At 38.8% G+C, this 14,471-nt stretch overlaps 1 protein-coding gene across 5 annotated transcripts in view; it reads left to right on the top strand.

Annotated features, from left to right (window-relative positions):
- Positions 1-14,236, top strand: part of UXS1 (UDP-glucuronate decarboxylase 1) — a 63,045-nt gene extending 48,809 nt beyond the window's left edge. For all 5 annotated transcript variants that reach the window (XM_074859132.1, XM_074859129.1, XM_074859130.1 and 2 more), the window contains 6 exons: positions 1,673-1,792; positions 6,021-6,064; positions 7,277-7,337; positions 8,774-8,831; positions 11,296-11,399; positions 13,408-14,236. In XM_074859132.1, coding sequence (XP_074715233.1) covers positions 1,673-1,792; positions 6,021-6,064; positions 7,277-7,337; positions 8,774-8,831; positions 11,296-11,399; positions 13,408-13,539 — 519 coding nt within the window. In that variant the 3' untranslated portion in view covers positions 13,540-14,236. The remainder of the gene's footprint in view (positions 1-1,672; positions 1,793-6,020; positions 6,065-7,276; positions 7,338-8,773; positions 8,832-11,295; positions 11,400-13,407) is intronic.
- Positions 14,237-14,471: the final 235 nt, after the last annotated feature.

Below are 14,471 nucleotides of genomic sequence, written 5' to 3'. Positions count from 1 at the left end.
TTGTGTGACAGAGTCCCAAGACTGTAGCTTTTCCTATGGCGCAGTAGTTACCTCCCTGGTTACTGTTAGCTTACAGTTTATTTGCACATATAAACAACATTTGATCATGGCAACTGAAACCTTACCTGCAGTTAAACAGAACTGGATGTTGTTTGGCCTTATACATACCAGGAAGTGCTGAGCTTTACCTATACTACTTGGTGTTTCCCATTTCTCGACACCAAGTAATAGCTAAAGTGTTAAATGTGCCTTTTGCCTCTCACTCTCTCATCTGTAAAAAGCTAATGCTATTGCTTTCACAAAACTTCTTTGAGGATTCATTTGTTTATGAATCACTTGGAGACCTAAGAGAGGTCAGATTTTCCTGCAAGTTTCTCTTGTAAATGAAGCTACATTTATTTCCAAGAAAAATGTGTTTTCAGGTCTCTTCTGAGTGAAGTATGTGTGAGCTGCAGCCTTCAGCCCCAAATGTACCAACAATATACTTCTCCACACTCACTCTTGTCTTCCAAGAAAATGGCAAGCATTGGTATAAGCCTTAGTAAAAGGCATTGAAAATACAAGATGTTCTTTGTATCTCTGAAGGGAATAATTGAATGTTTGCAACTCCCAGAACATTGTGCTTTGTGACTTCGGTTGCTTCAATTGAATCAGGGGCACAGAGTTTGCTTCAGATGACAAGTGTTCCCTGTGACTGATACAAGGATGGGTTTTTCTGGAAGGGGAGAGGACCAAAGAGTATGAGGAGGATGCACAGGACTGGGCTGAAGTTGACACCTTCCTCCCTGCCTTGTGGCTGTCACTCTCGCATGGTAGCATCCATCTGTTTACAGCATACCACACTGCTCTGAACTCATCAGGAGCCAAGTGCATGCTTCAGCTCGCAAAGGCCAAGCATCTTTCTTGTAGGCTTTATCATGAACTGTGGCTTGTCCAAATGAGTAAGTGTGAATAAACAGAAAATACCTAGAGAGACATTACTTCAGTCTCAATCTCCCAGTGTTAAAATGTTTTGTCCAGACAGTTTCCAATTTCACATATTTGTTGCATTTTGCTTTGAAGATTTGCAAAATGTCCTGCAGAAAGGACTTCTGGGAATGATAGAAATATTTCTTGGAAAAAAATAAGCCATTGAAGAAACATGAATTGTAAAGTATGCATTTACACAGCCTAATATGTAGCAGGGAGCTAAGAAAAATTGTGGCTGTGTTCAGCATTTATGAAGATACTTATCTGAAGTGTTCCAACTTTTCTAGTCTTTGGAAATACTACCTTGGTACTGTATCTGGTGATGTGAGACTTCACTTATGTGCAAAAAATGTGGGTAAGTCCCAGGTGAAATAAATTGTTGTTGGAAGGGTACTATTGAAAAATCTTGAAGTTCTTGTTGGAAGAAAAATGCATGTGCTGAAATCATCAGCTCTTCTAGCACTGATTTAGAATTTGCATTACAAAGACTGAGAATTAGTATAAATTACCTTGCTGTATGCACTACAGTTTCCAGTAGTGTTGAGGAGAGGTTAGAAATATTTCATGGTGAGAAAACAATGTTTGTTAAAGCTGTGAGAGGGATTCTTAAGAAAGCTTTTGTACAGGGGAGAGTTAATTTGCACTTTTAGGAAGAAAGACAGTCTTATTAAGGTAGTAACAATTCTTTTTTCTTTGCCTACAGGAAGGAGTTGAAGTGAGGGTTGCCAGAATATTCAATACCTTTGGTCCTCGAATGCATATGAATGATGGTAGAGTTGTCAGTAATTTTATTCTACAAGCTCTCCAGGGAGAACCACTAACGGTAAGTAATGACCTCTCGGTTATGTGAAGAACTGTTTGTCTTCATATCCTATCCTCACATATTATGAAGGAGGATGGATTTTTGAAAACACTGGGGTTTCTTCCACCCCCCACCCCCCCAAAAAGTCTGGTGTTTCAGTATATCCAGCTCAAATGTATAGTTACATATGCAAATATATGAATGTTGGTGGTATTGTTGTTCCTTTCCCAGAGAGAAACAAGGTTACCGGTTGTGATCTGAGAAGGTATTTTAGTCATCCTGAACTTGAATCTCTGTCTCTCACACGTCTTCTATGGGGACACAGTGTGACAAGGCTTACAGAATAATGTTTTGATACATATTCCTGTTGAGGAACTTTCTCTGAACCCTTTTTGGAAGTTAGGTATCTAAATTCTTTTTGCAAGCTTAGAGATCAGCCTAAATTTTCCATGTATAACGTAATGTTAAAGGCCTTCAGACAACATTGCTTATTAGTAAATAAAGCTGGCCAGGACTGGTTTTTGTTATCATTGACGAACTGGTGTGGCATGACCCACATCTTATACAGCTAAATTTTCCTGCCAAAACAAGTTGCCACATCCAAACTGTTTGCTGTGAATGGTCCTTGGCTCTTGATAATGCTTAAGCAATGTCACGACATTGTCTGGGAGAACAAGAGCTGGCACGGGCCGGTACTCTGCCAAAGTTGCTACTGGTAACTTAGCAATACAGACAGTGCCTGACCTATGCCCTGCTCCTGTTTTGTTTACTGTTATAAAATAATGAGGGTATGTAAAATAAATGAGGAGACATCCTGAAACAGGGAGAAGTAGTTTAGAATCTGAGATCAGTTGTGAGTTCATGCAAACCTTTACAGTTTATGTGACATACAACAGCAATTTCATATAAATATTTGTTAATATTGCCTAGATTAGAAGAGTGAAATGCCAGGAAATCACTCGACGGCTTCTGCTAAATAACTAAAAATGTTGCTAAGTACCTTCATGGGGCAGCTATCTTGAGATTGAGGTGGCATTCCTTCTATTGGAGACTGTAAAATCCAGAGTTCAGCCAGGAGTTCCTCTAGGAAGGAGCGGACAATCCACAGAGAAAAAGGATGGAAGTTTTGTGGCAACTCCCACTACTGTGATTCTTGTAGAGCAAAATCTGAAACTGAACAGAGCATTGAGGAGTATAGATCAGGCAGTAAGTCATGCCCAGGCAAGGTGAAGCTTGGTGTCCTGTGAAAGATCTCCCTTAACTTCAGTCTTTTTCAAATAATATGCCAAAATATGGCTACCCTTGCAAAACTTGGGTAGTAGACACTACCCTACTGACAGGGTGAAATCTAGAACTCATTACAAAAAATAAAATTTAAAAAGCTCAGATTATATATATTCTGCAAACCGATGCACATCACCTAACTTAAGTACACTGATAATTTTTGAAAGATTGGTCTTCTCTGGAGGTCAGCATTTGCTTACTTGCTTGCTGTTTATCAGTGATTGATAACTTAGGCAATTTGTTAGTATTTTTTAATGTCATCAGTGATGCATCTTGACTACTCTGTTGTTCCTAACCATTGCTAAATTTCTGGTTTAGGCTTGTGGTTATTTCAGGGTAACAAGCCTGTACTAATTTTAATGCTGTGTTCACTGCATCTCCTAAAGATTTGCTTTTTCCTGTAGAGATTTACTTTTTTTTTCTACAAAGCACTGTCAGTGCTCAGAGTACAATAGCAATTGTATGATGTTGACTGTGACTTAATGGCCAGTGCTTACCTGGACATATGACATTTAATGTGTCATGTAAGTCAGCATTAAGACTGCAGATGTTGGGGCTTAGTCTTGATTAGCTGACAAAAACAGTGAGCCCAACTTGCCTAGTCTCTACTGATAGGATTCTCTTCAGCACTGAATAGGCTAGTTGCACAATAAAATGGGTTCAGTGCTTTTTTTTCCCTTTCAAAAAAAAAAAAAAAAGCACTTAAATTCCTGCACAAAGAGTTTCATTTTCTTACCCAGGCATCTCCCCAAAGCTGCAGATTGAGGCTGGTGTTCTGTTTGTTGCAAGACACTAAGTAAATAGGAGCAGACAAAAATCTAGAGCTTCTTGTTTTGACACTTACGATTGTTGTAGAACTTGGTTGTATCAAAATATGAGCGTAACCGTATACTGGTTTGTCAGTATTGTATGTTCTCAGAATGGCATCCCGGGGGCATAAAGTCTGAACCTCTAAATGCTGTTTAAAAACCTTATCTAGCCTACAGAGGGTCAGAAGGTACTTCCATTTTTCAAGTTTGTACCCCAGTGCATGTAGTGAGTTATTGCCATATTTGGCCTCTCAAATGTTTTTTTTAATTCATGCTTAGTTTCTCAAGTTTTATTAAAGAACACTGACTGGAAGTTTAGTGAAGCCTTACTAAATATTAAGCAGTTACCTTGTTTTAAAACATACGATCCATGGGATATTTAAGAGCATCAATAAGAGGAGTCTGGAGTCAGTGCTGTTCTGTGGGAGGCAATATTGAAAGCTTTATTTTTTTTTTTTGTAACTGCCATGCTGTCTAGACTTTATCAAGAATGGAATAGAGGATAAAATAGAACATTTTGCCCAGCATCACTCTTCTGCAGGGGGTAACTATCCGACATTGAAAATTACTGAATATGAGAAAAAAATTAAGGGGAGAGTTGTTTAGCTGACCAGGTCAAATAAAATGAATTATCAGCAATAAGCAGCATTTGAGATCAAAAAAAAAATTTCACCCTTGTATCATCACAGAATTTGGCTGACAGGAATACCAAGTGTTGACCTTTTTAGAAACTGAATATATTCAGTCTCTTTGTTCAAAGTAGTTGTTCAAATGGAGTAATATCTTGAAAACAATGTCTTTAATTTGAAGAAATCATAGCCGATGCAAATTGCTTTGTATTTTTGTAAAGGAAGGGTTTATTGAGAGAAATTGGGAGGAGGAAACTATGTTGTATTTTCCAGCCACTGCTTGCACATAGGAGAGAGAGGTAGCCACATGGTTGACTTTGCAGAAATCATGCACGTATTACTTGGTTCTGTAAAACTTATCCCACAAGCTAAAAGAAAACAAGCAGAAATCTCTACATACCTAAAATATGCTCCCTGTTTGCTTTGGGAGTCCATCAGGCTGTCAGTGTGCTCTCCTGGTGCATTCTTCAGAGAATCAGTTATTGGGTAAAGTTTTAAACCGCTGATCTTAACCAGTGCCTACTGAAATGTGAACTCTTTTGGTTCTGAATTGGCCTCAGAGAGCATCAGGTTTACGAACTGACAAATGATGGCACATATACCAATTGCATTGTCTTTCCTGTCCCCTCGGAACACAAACATGCTTTCTATTCTGTCCTTCTAAAAAAGCTTTTCCGTTGTAGGTTGATGATAAAATGTGTGCATCCCCAGTTAAACTTAAGTGTTTTCACCACTTAAATATGCCTACTGATAGCTTCCAGAAATTAAATATTCATATTCTAGGGACTTTAGTACTGCATGCAGTTGAACTGTGAAAAATTAATGTTATATGATACCATTGTACACTTTCGGTATACTTTAATGGCTGTTTGAACTTAAACAACTTGCTTGCTCCAAGTGCCTCTAAGATTTTGATACAAATCTGTCCAGGTGACTGTGGGAGTCATATCCTCTAGAAATTACTCTACCTCCCATTTCACAAGATATAATATTTAGAGCCACATGATTTTTTTTTTTGTCCTGTAAGCTTTAAACGCTTAGAGTGCTTTTCTTGACAGTTTTTTTAGAGACCACTAACATTTGGTGGTCTCTTTGAAGCTGGCTGTTGTTAATGAGTGAATAAAAATTGGTCGTCATAACCACATCTTAGTAGTCTGAGGTTTGCTTTAAATATTTGGCGCTCTTTTCTGGCTGAGTGCATGCTTCAGCCTCTTTCAGTGTTCCAGGAGAGGACAAAGCATCACTGTGTCATGCATCCCTGAGAATGCTTCCTACATGCAGAGTTCTGGTTAACAAAATGCCTAAGGATATGTTTACTGGAGACATGTCCCAGAGGAAGAAGACCTTCAAAGAACTGATACTTTGCCAAAGGCTCTGCAAGCACATGTTTTTCCATTCCTGTAACATTGAGCTTGTGTCTCAGGTGTTTCTCCTTCGGACATTTTTCTAGAATGGTGAGGAAAAGATAATTGGGCTAGAGAGGACTTTTATATTTGTGTAACTTTTCAGATTTTCATCTGGTTTTAGGTCTATGGACCTGGAACTCAGACAAGAGCTTTCCAGTATGTCAGGTAAGCCTGTTTGTACTGTCTGATATTTACTTCACTTGATGGTTTTTTGAGCTTGGCCAACTTTGTATGAACGTACATTTTAGTCAAAGAAATTATGTTCATTGTTAGGCCAGCTTTATTTTCAGAATTGAGACACAGAAGTTTTTAAAAGTAACAAGAAACAAAACGTTGGTTGGTTCAGAACTTTGAATTGAGATATTAATGTGTTTTTACCCTTCAAGGGACAGCAGGTAACATGTAGGTGAATTTTTAATGCTGAGCTGTTTGTCGCTCCTTGCATTTTAATGCAACACTGCCACCTTGTGCCTTTGGGGCTGCTCTGGTTGGTGTGTGTATTGTACACGCATGTCCCCTTCTGGGGGAAAGAACCGGTTGAGGTTGGTATTGCTGTAGCTAATATTTGCAGTGTAAGCAACGCCAGAATGTGCTTTCACTATGAAAAAAGTGAATCTGTTCCTCGGAATCTTTTGTTCTGTCCTGCTAGCTAAACTTCTGTGCCAGGCTTCTGGGTTTTAATCATTCTCTGCTTGGAAATGTTCTTTCTCTCTGCTGAAAGTAATAACAGCAGTGGTAGATGCTGAGGAAACCCCATCAGTTCAAAGTAGGCACTCCTTTCCTGATGATAAGTCATAATGAAAGGGATCTGGATTTGTATGTCTAGGGGCAAGCTGCTGAGTCTGTTGCTGATAATCCAAAATAACTTTGGGTTATTTTGCTGGGGGGAGGTAACACCAAAATACTAGTAGTTTTTTAACAAACTTGGTTTAAGAATTTCTGAAAGAGAAAAGACAATTCAAACAACAAACTGCAAAGCAGGTGCTAGTGTTGTGTGCCTCTGTACTACAACTTTATTCTGTTTGAAATGTGTTGGAAATGGACCTCTAAATATGCCTGGGTACTGGAGGGAAGAGGAAGTATTAATTGTTTTTTAGTAACTTGATATATGCTCAGAGGAGCTATAGCTAGTGTATCCCAAAGATAATCACCCTTTCAAACTAACTTCCAGTTTAGTATATCTTACAACAGTGACTGTGGAACAAACAGCCAAGGAAACATGCACCCATTGAAGTATACGCTGTAAATCTGATTTCAGCATTCCTCAGCTGTCTGATCTGCTTTACTGGAGCTCTGAGGAGGCAGCTCTCTTTTTAGACAAGAATATTATTTATAGGGAAGTGGAAATTGCCTCAATCTGTTCTTCCCTTTTTATAGTGATCTTGTGAATGGGTTGGTGGCGTTGATGAACAGCAATGTCAGCAGTCCTGTCAACTTGGTGAGTATGAGAGCTCCACTCTACTGTTTTTACTGTGTGGTGGCCAACATCACCTCTGTTTTCCTCCTTGTCACTGATGCCGATCTGTAGATGAAATAAATGGATCAAAAAAGCTCTTTCCAGTATGAATAATGTATTCTTCCATGTTTTTTCTTTGTAAATAAGAAGATTAAGCCCCTAGATGTAGAGAACTTGTAGGTCGAAGGACAGGATAAATTTTCTAGAGTTTTTCATTTGTTTTAACAAAAAGTTTTATGTAATTAGAATAAGAAAAAAACCAAACAAAATATGAACAGGGGAGGGACACACAAAATACACCAAGGAAATGACTGAAGTCTGGTTTTAATGAAAAAAAGCACTGAAGGAATACTTAGCTCTAAATAATTAGAAACTTTATACTAGCCTTGACTAGAGGAAAATGGGATAGTATTTGATGGTATAATTTTCTAATATTGATAAGGCTGCTTAGAACTTAACTTTTCCAATATGATTTTTGTTTTGTCCCATTTGTTGTCACCTTATTCTCAGCAGTGGATATAAGAATGGAAGAAGGATGCATATGCCAGGTCATTTCTGTGTATGCCAACTTTTGCCAAATCAGATATTCAATTCTGCAGGGCAGTCATTCAATAGATTTTCCTTTTTTACTGTGGTCTTGAATTAATTTTTATGTTTCTATCCAAATGCTAATATATTTAAACCACATCACATGCTTCGTCTCCAGAAAATACAGTGTTTAAATCTATATGTACCTAAATGTTCAGCTTTAGGTCAAACAAGATCTAGTAAAGAATAGTTTTGCAACAAGGAAAGCTAGGGATGGAGGGAATTGAGTCTCACGAAGGTGAGCTAATGCTAACAGGAGGCTTTCAGCATTTTGTCCTGAGTTCATGTGCAAGTTGGTTAAAAAAGTAGAAAATTAAGAAAAGGAATATTGTATAGGAAAGCAAGTAGCCTTTATACATAGTGATATGTAAGCCATAGTAAATATGGAAGCAATTGTTTGCAGCTAAATTAGTTTGGGTTCCTAACTTTGGATGAACCGAGTATGTAGTACACTTCCTCATTGCATTGTCTGTCCTCAACTCAGCAAAGTTCTTGAATCCAGATGTCAAACTGATGATGTGGCTGTGTGGGCTGCTGAATGGCAAATGCCTTTACTGTGATTGAGCTGCATTTGCCCATTCTTTACAGACTGACTTTTTTGGGCATCCACCTACGTACACTGAATTACAGGCAAACGTAATGGAGGGCAACTTTTCTAATGAGTATAGAGCTTGTCAAAGTTACATTTTTTTCATCAGAGTAGGAATAAAGCATAATGTTTAGCTTTTTCAGAGTTTAACATGACCCTGTTAGAATCATCTCATGTCAGAAAGCTTACATGTTGTGAGGTGTTTAATTGTTATTGTAATGAATATCTCTTCTATTTTTAGGGAAACCCAGAAGAGCACACTATCCTAGAATTTGCTCAGTTAATTAAAAAACTTGTTGGTGAGTATGATAAGTAATTCTTAGTAAAGCTTGTGAAGTACTTATTGTCGTTAGATGATTATTATTTGATTAGTATGTGTAATATAGGGATAATTTAATTGGTCTTTGGACTTCTTAGTAACTTTATCAAAGGCATTTAATTGTATCCTGATCTAATTAAATATTAATAAGATAATCCAAATCCTCTCAATTGTATGTAAAATATTGCATGAACAGTAGAATAAATACATCCCTTCTATGTATCTGTGCAATCTATACCCATTATTTTGTATGATGTTTACGCATTCTTTTAGCTTTGTTTTGACCCAAGGACAATACATAAAAGAAATGTAAAACACATGAATGAAAATGTCTTGCATAACATCTTAGCTGAAATACAGATACTTCAGCAAGGTGGTTCTTCACAATATGCAGGCAGTTCTCCCACTACCATTAAAAATCTCACTCTGTGGTGAGTCTTCCTGTACTTTTTCACTGATCGACCAATGACTCTTGCAAGGGCAAGCACCTCCCTTGAATATGGCTGGGAAAAAAACCACTGTGGCTTTCTATTCATTCTTGCTTTGATACCTGTAGCAAGTCAGAGCTCTCAAGAATGGAAGTGAAGAGCTGTGCTTATTCTTCTAGTGCGGCTTCCTAATGAGATGAAACATACTGATGCCATTAGCCAAGGGTTTTTAGTCCGTAGATTCCAGAAGTGCTTCTGAAGGATCTGAAAAAGGCAAGTTCAAACATAGAGTAAAGAAGCTGATGCATGTGATGTTTCTAGCAGAGGACTGTCCCCTCTGGAAAACTTCTATGAATCCACAGATCAGGGAAGGAAATTGAAAATCACATCACCAGAAACCCATCAGGCACATAGAATAATTATTACCTCCATTTGTCTGTTCACCAACAACTTGATCTGTTTCAGTCCACCCGGAGAGGCGGTTCAGTTCTACATTCACAAAATCCCACAGTAACATGGCATGTAAACTATTTGCTAGATTTGGTTAGAGAAATTGTCCTGTTTCTGTGTATTGTCACGAGGCAAGGCAAGTACTATGTTGGCTATTGAAATCAGACTGAAGACTATGAGCAAAGAGGAAGTGAAGTCCTTTTACAATGCAAAAGATCTACCAGAATCACAGAGTGGTTGAGGTTGGAAAGGGGCCTCTGGAAGTCATTTGGTCCAACCCCCCTGCTCAAGCAGGGCCACCTACAGCTGACAGTGGCCCAGAACCATGTCCAGACTGCTTTTGAATATCCCCAAGGATGGAAACTCCACAGCCTCACTGGGCAACCTGTGCCAGTGCTCTGTCACACTCACAGTAAAATAGCATTTCCTGATGTTCAGAGGGAAAACCTCCTGTGTTTCAGTTTGTGCCTGCTGCCTCTGGTCTCGTCACTGGGCACCTCTGAAAAAAGCCTGGCTCCCTCTTCTTTATTCCCCCATCAGGTATTTACACACATGGGTAAAATCCCCCTGAGCCTTGTCTTCTCCAGACTGAACAGTCCCAGCTCTCTGAGCCTGTCCTCACATGAGAGGTGCTCTAGCCCCTTCATCATCTCCGTGGCCCTTTGCTGGACTCTCTCCAATATGTCCATGTCTCTCTTGTACTGGGGAGCCCACAACTGGACCCAGCCCTCCAGGTATATCTCACCAGTGCTAAGTAGAGAGGAAAGATCATCTCCCTTGACCTGCTAGCAGCACTCCTCCTGCTGCAGCTCAGGATGCCATTTGCCACCTTTGTTGCAAGGGCACATTGCTGGCTCATACTCAACTTGATGTCCACCAGGACCCCCAGGCCCTTTCCTGCCAAGCTGCTTTTCAGCTAGTTGGCCCCCAGTCTGTACTCGTGCCTGGGGTTGTTCCTCCCCAGGTGCAGGACTTCACACTTCTCCTTTTTGAACCTCATGATGCTCCTGTCAGCCTTTTTCTCGAGGTCCCTCTGAATGGTAGCACAGCCCTCTGGTGTATCAGCAACGCAGTATTGATCTAGTATTGACCCCTGGGCTATACCACTAGTTACCAGCCTCCAACTAGACTTCATGCCACTGATCACCACCCTCTGGGCCTGGCTGTGCACCCAGTTTTCAATCCACCTCACTGCTCATCCAGCCCTCATTAAGGATGTAATGAGAGGCAGTGTCAAAAGCCTCGCTGAAGTCAAGGTAGATGATATCCACTGCTCTGCCTTTGGCTATTGAAACAGTCATTTCATCATAGAAAGTTATTAGACTGGTCAAGCGTAACTTCCTTTTTGTGAATCCACGCTGAAATCTTTGTGAATCCTTGTTGCTGTGGAACAGCTGTTTCACCCAGCTGCTGCACACAGTGCAGCTGTGTCTGTGGAAGGCATTTCAGTGGTAGAATTATGAAGCAGAAGGCTGCAGAAAGACCTGATGATCCAATAGGTAGGAAAGATGTAAATGCAAAGCATAGTGAATTGCAGATGATAATGCACAGTCTCTCGTTTAATAGGCAGTGGGAGTGAAATCCAATTTCTCTCAGAAGCACAGGATGACCCTCAGAAACGAAAACCTGACATCAGAAAAGCCAAGTTACTGCTTGGCTGGGAACCTGTGGTATGTACAGCTGTGTTACTCTTGTTGTGTGCAAAAACACAGGGAGGCAGAGGGGGATGGGGAAGGACTACATCATAATGATACATTTCAGTTACTGGAATATCTGCTTAACACAATCCCCAGGACAGTTATTTAAAAGGCTGTCTCTTTTACGTTGCCCTAGCTCGTGATTCAAGAACTGATGGGTAAGATTGTATGGCCTGTGCCATGCATAAGAGCAGATTAGCTTTAGCATTTGTAATAGACTTAAGTAGACAAAAACATTGTTTCATATGCATATTATGAAGTGTCTACCTTTCTGTAAGGCTGATAAATCCTTTGAAATACGTGGTACGTAGTTACGAGAGGTAATGAGTTTGCTGTTGGTGCAATCCTCATTCCTGTATTGCTGTGGTAACATGCCTTATGGAAGGGAAAAATTGCTTTAATTAAAATATTTTTATAACTATTTTTAAGATTCTCTGTAACATTGCTGTAACCAAAAAGTTCGTTAGTATTAATAGCGAGAAATATGAGCACCATGAAAACGTTCTGGTTTTTAGAGTTTGCTTAAAGAGAAATGTGAAACTCGGGCAAAACAGAAGATAGCCAGAGATGACACTTTTTTTTTTTTATTTTTTATTCTGGTGGACTGAAGTAAACCAGAATAAGAAGCCCTTATTTTGGACTACAGGTATCATACACAGAGATGTTCAGGGTTTGTTCCGTGTGTTGATAAGACTGGAACATGCTCAGGGTTAGTCTAACATCTCACCACCCACAATAATGTCTGTCCACCTCTAAAGCTTAGGTAGCAGCCATCTGAGGTGATACTAGGATTATGGTTGTTATACACAGCTAATATGCAAGAAATGCAAAATGCCTGTGGTTGCTGTTTTTTCCTTTCTCAACCTTTTTGGTGAAGTTAACTGTGTAAAGCCAGCCATAGCTGATGATAAGAGCTGGTTTGTTTGGGGAGGTAAAGTCTACTTAATGCTCAGAAAGGGTGTGACTTTCTTAGCCATCTCCCCGTTCTAGCTAGTGCAGTGGTTTGTAGGCTTTTTTAGATTTGCAGACAAAAATCTTTCCAGGAAACGTGAACCGATCTAGTAAATGTAAGCCTATTAATAGAAAAAGGTATCTCCAGATCCTTCTGAAAGGATTCACAGAGACACCTGATATTAGTAAGACTGCCTGAAAGCACAAGGACAATGGCAAGTGTTACAATCACAAAAGGTTTAAAACAGTTGACTTTTGTACTTCTGACCTTCTGTGTTTAGCACAGTCAGTAACAAAACTTACTCTGAAGTAGCAGTACCGTGTTGGTACATCAAGGCAAGTAGTTTTTGTGCTGCTATTTTATCCTCCTGTGTTGATGATGGTATCAGCACAAGCATGTCGGAGCGTATGGCTCCTGAGAAAAGTAGGTGGTATTTCTGTTGTTCCTGTCTCCAAATCGTAGTGTTTAAATACAGGCATAGAATATGAAGAATTACAATTATTTGAACAGGATTTAAGAATATCAAATGAGATACTGGATGATAATTTGTATCCCTTTTTCTGTATATCACCAGAGCACTGAAGAAATAAAAACTAATAAAAAACCTACCTTTATGCCTTTCTGTGGTATATACCATTCTGTGACATTCTGCGAAAGAGGATCTTTAATCATTAAAAACAGAAGGGGCTTAAATTTCTGTGTGCCTGTCTATTTCGATGTATTAGAAATTGAAAGTAGAATTATGTAAGTTTGTTTTGGCACTAAACAGATCAATCATAACTATCAGATGAGATTTAAATTTGTTGGGTTTTTTGACTTACTATGTCAGAAAATATATCTGATGTTTAAAAGCTAACATGCATTAGCAGTGCAGAGTTGTTACCAGTATGTGGTGCTGTTAATACTTATATTGGCTAAGAACGAGACTTCCTAGCAGTCTGTTGATAGCTGTATTAAAAAAGATACTGTTGTGAAAAGAGCTGATGTGAACTTAGAGTGATACGATTCTCTCCTCACTTTTGGGAACAGGTACCACTGGAAGAAGGTTTGAATAAAGCAATTCATTACTTTCGTAAAGAACTTGAGTATCAGGCGAACAACCAGTATATTCCCAAACCAAAACCCGCAAGGATGAAAAAAGGAAGAACAAGACATAACTGAAGACTATTAGTTGGACAGGAAATTCCCTGCTTGACATTTGACGGATGTAATTTTTTTTCTTCTTGTTTTTTTTTGAGAGAGACTTTGAAACAGGTATCATGAAGAACAAACTGGAATTTCATTCTGAAGCTTGCTTTAAAGAAGTGGATGTGCCTAAAAATAAACAAATATTCCCCTTCCCCTGCAAATCTTGCCTTGCACTTTTTAAATCTGTCTTTTTATGTAAAATAGAGTAGAAGCATCTTTTAGTATCTTCGAGTTTTATATCTTGCTGTGAGATCATTTTGTTGTGACTGTCCTTGACAGTTTTATTTACTGGTTTCTTTGTGAAGCTGAAGATAAACACAAACGGGATGGAAAATGCCAATTTATTTATAAAATGGGTACTATAAAATATGAGATGTTCTACTATGCATAAGAAAAAAGCTAGTGGTATTGTCAGGTGAGAGACACTGACATCTAAGTATAGAGGAGTTTAAAAGAATTCTGTATGAGAGCTTTATGTATTCTTTAAAGAAGAGATTTTTTCAAAGGTTTAGTTTTAGTTGTACACTTGAATTTGAGATATTTTCATTGATTACCATGGATAAGGATATTTTGAATCACTACTGTGTTGTGCGTACTCTGGGAATAAAGTTAATGTATTATTGGTTACAGTGGTTGAATATGCTATTTTAATAAAATATTGAAACTTCTATTTACTTGTTTGAGGTTTTCACTGTGGGCACTTCTCTGGCATTATACATCTGTCCATTTATTGTATATTAATTAGATAGTAACAGTCTATAAATAATTGGCTCAAAGTTAATAACTTCGCTCTTTCATTGCTTTTTTCTTAATAGAGATATAGGAAGAGCTGCAGGATGTTTGTGGAAGTGGATTGGACAAAACCATCATGATTTATTCCAGTTCAGGTAGTTGTGGTGACGGAG

Source organism: Strix uralensis, chromosome 2 (assembly GCF_047716275.1).
Source record: "Strix uralensis isolate ZFMK-TIS-50842 chromosome 2, bStrUra1, whole genome shotgun sequence".
Taxonomy (NCBI): domain Eukaryota; kingdom Metazoa; phylum Chordata; class Aves; order Strigiformes; family Strigidae; genus Strix; species Strix uralensis.
Note: the sequence above shows the minus strand (reverse complement) of the source record. Positions and strands in the feature narration are given on the sequence as shown.